General features: G+C 39.1%; 1 protein-coding gene across 1 annotated transcript; it reads right to left on the reverse strand.

Moving 5' to 3' along the window:
* Positions 1-1,775: 1,775 nt before the first annotated feature.
* LOC134231891 (uncharacterized) lies at positions 1,776-2,479 on the reverse strand. Its single transcript, XM_062713847.1, has one exon. It carries the CDS (start codon positions 2,419-2,421, stop codon positions 1,963-1,965), a length of 459 nt encoding a protein of 152 aa, XP_062569831.1. The 5' UTR covers positions 2,422-2,479; the 3' UTR covers positions 1,776-1,962.
* Between the last annotated feature and the right edge of the window lie 68 nt (positions 2,480-2,547).

Raw genomic sequence — 2,547 nt, forward strand, 5'->3', positions numbered from 1 at the left:
TTTTAAAAATAATGTTAAACAGCTCACCTCAGCTAAGGTTGGGGGTAGAACATGACAATGATCACTACCAGAAATGCTTGTTAAGATGCTAGATTTGACCTGCATATTTCTATTGATTGACCAGATTGTAATTTTTGGAGCAGATCCATTACCAAGAAACGATGAGGCCTATCCAACCAAGCTTGCATGGATAATGCATCATGACAGACACTCACTCTCTACAGAAATCTGATGCTTAATTTGACTTTCATTTTCGGGGTGATTGATTGGTAGTGAAAGTTTTTAGATCAACAGAACCCTCTTGTAGTACCTGACCTTGGGGCCATGAATTCCACTAAGTTGGAAATGATATCCTTGCTCATCATACTGCAACCATGCACTTAGTTTGTCTGTTTTAAATAGCCCAGAATTTCAGAATTGATGCATTTTCAAAATTTGATTCACCCCATCTTACCCTAGAACCCCTGACTCGTGGGCCATGAATTTCATAATATGAGAAAAAAAACACTCTGGCTCAGCATAACTATACTCTGAATTATAACTAGAACTGTCCAAACAGGACAAAATACCCCCCGCTGGGTTTTTCAGAGTTTTTCCATAATAAAGATAGGTATCAAACATGAATTATAATTTTTCTTTCAGTGACCTTGAACTTGCACAGATGACCTTGGGTCAAGGTCATGACACCCATACAGCATGAAGAATCTAAGTGTGAAATGAGAACCTACCTAGTTTATCCATAAGAAAGATATGGACCAGACACAAATTATGAACTTTTTCTTCCAGTGACCTTGAACTTCCCCAAATGACCTTGGCTCAAGGTCATGACACACCCTTGGGTCATAGGCAATCTAAGTGTGAAATGAGAACCTACCAACTTTATCCATAAGAAAGATGTGGACCTGACACAAATTATGAAATTTTTCTTCCAGTGACCTTGAACTTCCCCAAATGACTTTGGGTCAAGGTCATGACACACCATTGGGTCATTGGCAATCTTTGTGTGAAAAGAGAACCTAAAGTTTATCCATAAGCAAGATATGGACCGGACACGAATTATGAATTTTTTCTTCCAGTGACCTTGTACTTCTCCAAATGACTTTTGGTCAAGATCATGACACACCCTTGGGTCATGGGCAATCTTTATGTGAAATGAGAACCTACCAAGTTTAACCATAAGAAAGATATGAGAACCTACCAAGTTTAACCATAAGAAAGATATGGACCGGACACGAATTATGAACTTTTTCTTCCAGTGACCTTGAACTTCCCCAAATGACTTTGAGTCAAGGTCATGACACACCCTTGAGTCATGGGCAATCTTCGTGTGGAGTAGTAGATTCTAATGTTCCTCAGTAAGAAAGATATGGACCGGACACGTTTGCACAGACGGACGGACAGCTAGACAGCTTGAAAGACAAGGTGATTCCTACATGTCTGATCTGCCCTCCTTATTTCTGGTAGCACTTGATTTGGAAATGCAGGTTTAGTTGGGCCCATAGTCGTCTTTCTTAGGTTCTGTTTCAAATGCTGCTCTGCCCCCCCCCCCCCGAAAACTTCGTTTGCAGGGGATATAAATAGGTTATTCATTAAAATAATTACGAAAAATGAAACAGTTGGGGGTGAATAGAATGACAGATTATGTTGGTTACATGCAAATTTTTGCAGGGTCCTAATAAAGCTGTTGGAATGCATGCATGATAGCTGAATTTGAGCCATTGTCTTGCTTGAACAAAACACAACTGAATTTCATGAAGTTTATTAAAATACTCCAAAATTATTAGGTACATTGTCAAAAATTAATGAACATTTCATAATCATCTTTTCAAAAAGAGAAAATATTGATTGGTTATCTGATAGTATAGATTAAAGCTGTTTAGTTTTAAAGCAAATAAAATCAGTTGGAAAGAAATTCAAAGTTTGATAGGATTTACACAGCTATGAGAACTAAAGAACTGTCGTTCACACTGAGCTGGTTCCAGACTTATCTTCCAATTCAATGGCACATTTTTTATTAGAGCTGGCCTCAAGCTCAATCAGATCTCTCTTTTCCCTCTCAGAAACAGACATGCTCTCATCAGTAAAAGTTGTCTGCAGGTCAGATCCTTTTGTATTCAGTGGATGGACTTTATTGTGTCTGGTAACTACCAACCCTTCAAATCTGGGACTCTGGGTTTCCTTTAGTGGGTCTGTAGGAGTGATGACTGACGGTGTAAGGTCATGCAGTAATGTAGGGGCTGAATCAACAGAATCCTGGTCTTGCTTGACAGTCGTCTTGTTTGGTTTCAAGTCATAATCAACAGGATGAACTTTACTTGATTTCATCAGGTTTGGATCATTTGAGCCGGGAATCCTTGTCTGATCTGCCCTCCTTATTTCTGGTAGCACTTGAGTTGGAAATGCAGGTTTAGTTGGGCCCATAGTCGTCTTTCTTAGGTTCTGTTTCAAATGCTGCTCTGCCTTTTCTTTCTTTGTTTTCTTGCCCGATGAGGATTTTTTCTTACAAGATTTGCAGCAACCCTTTCAGTGCCAATGGGATTAAATGTT

The sequence above is a fragment of the Saccostrea cucullata genome, unplaced genomic scaffold (assembly GCF_032062105.1).
Source record: "Saccostrea cucullata isolate Sc308-1 unplaced genomic scaffold, CSIRO_AGI_Scuc_v1 ctg4366, whole genome shotgun sequence".
Lineage (NCBI taxonomy): Eukaryota > Metazoa > Mollusca > Bivalvia > Ostreida > Ostreidae > Saccostrea > Saccostrea cuccullata.

What these genes read in the sequence shown, in the direction of transcription:
- LOC134231891 (XM_062713847.1), bottom strand. Translation starts at nt 2,421, where the DNA reads ATGGGCCCAACTAAACCTGCATTTCCAACTCAAGTGCTACCAGAAATA.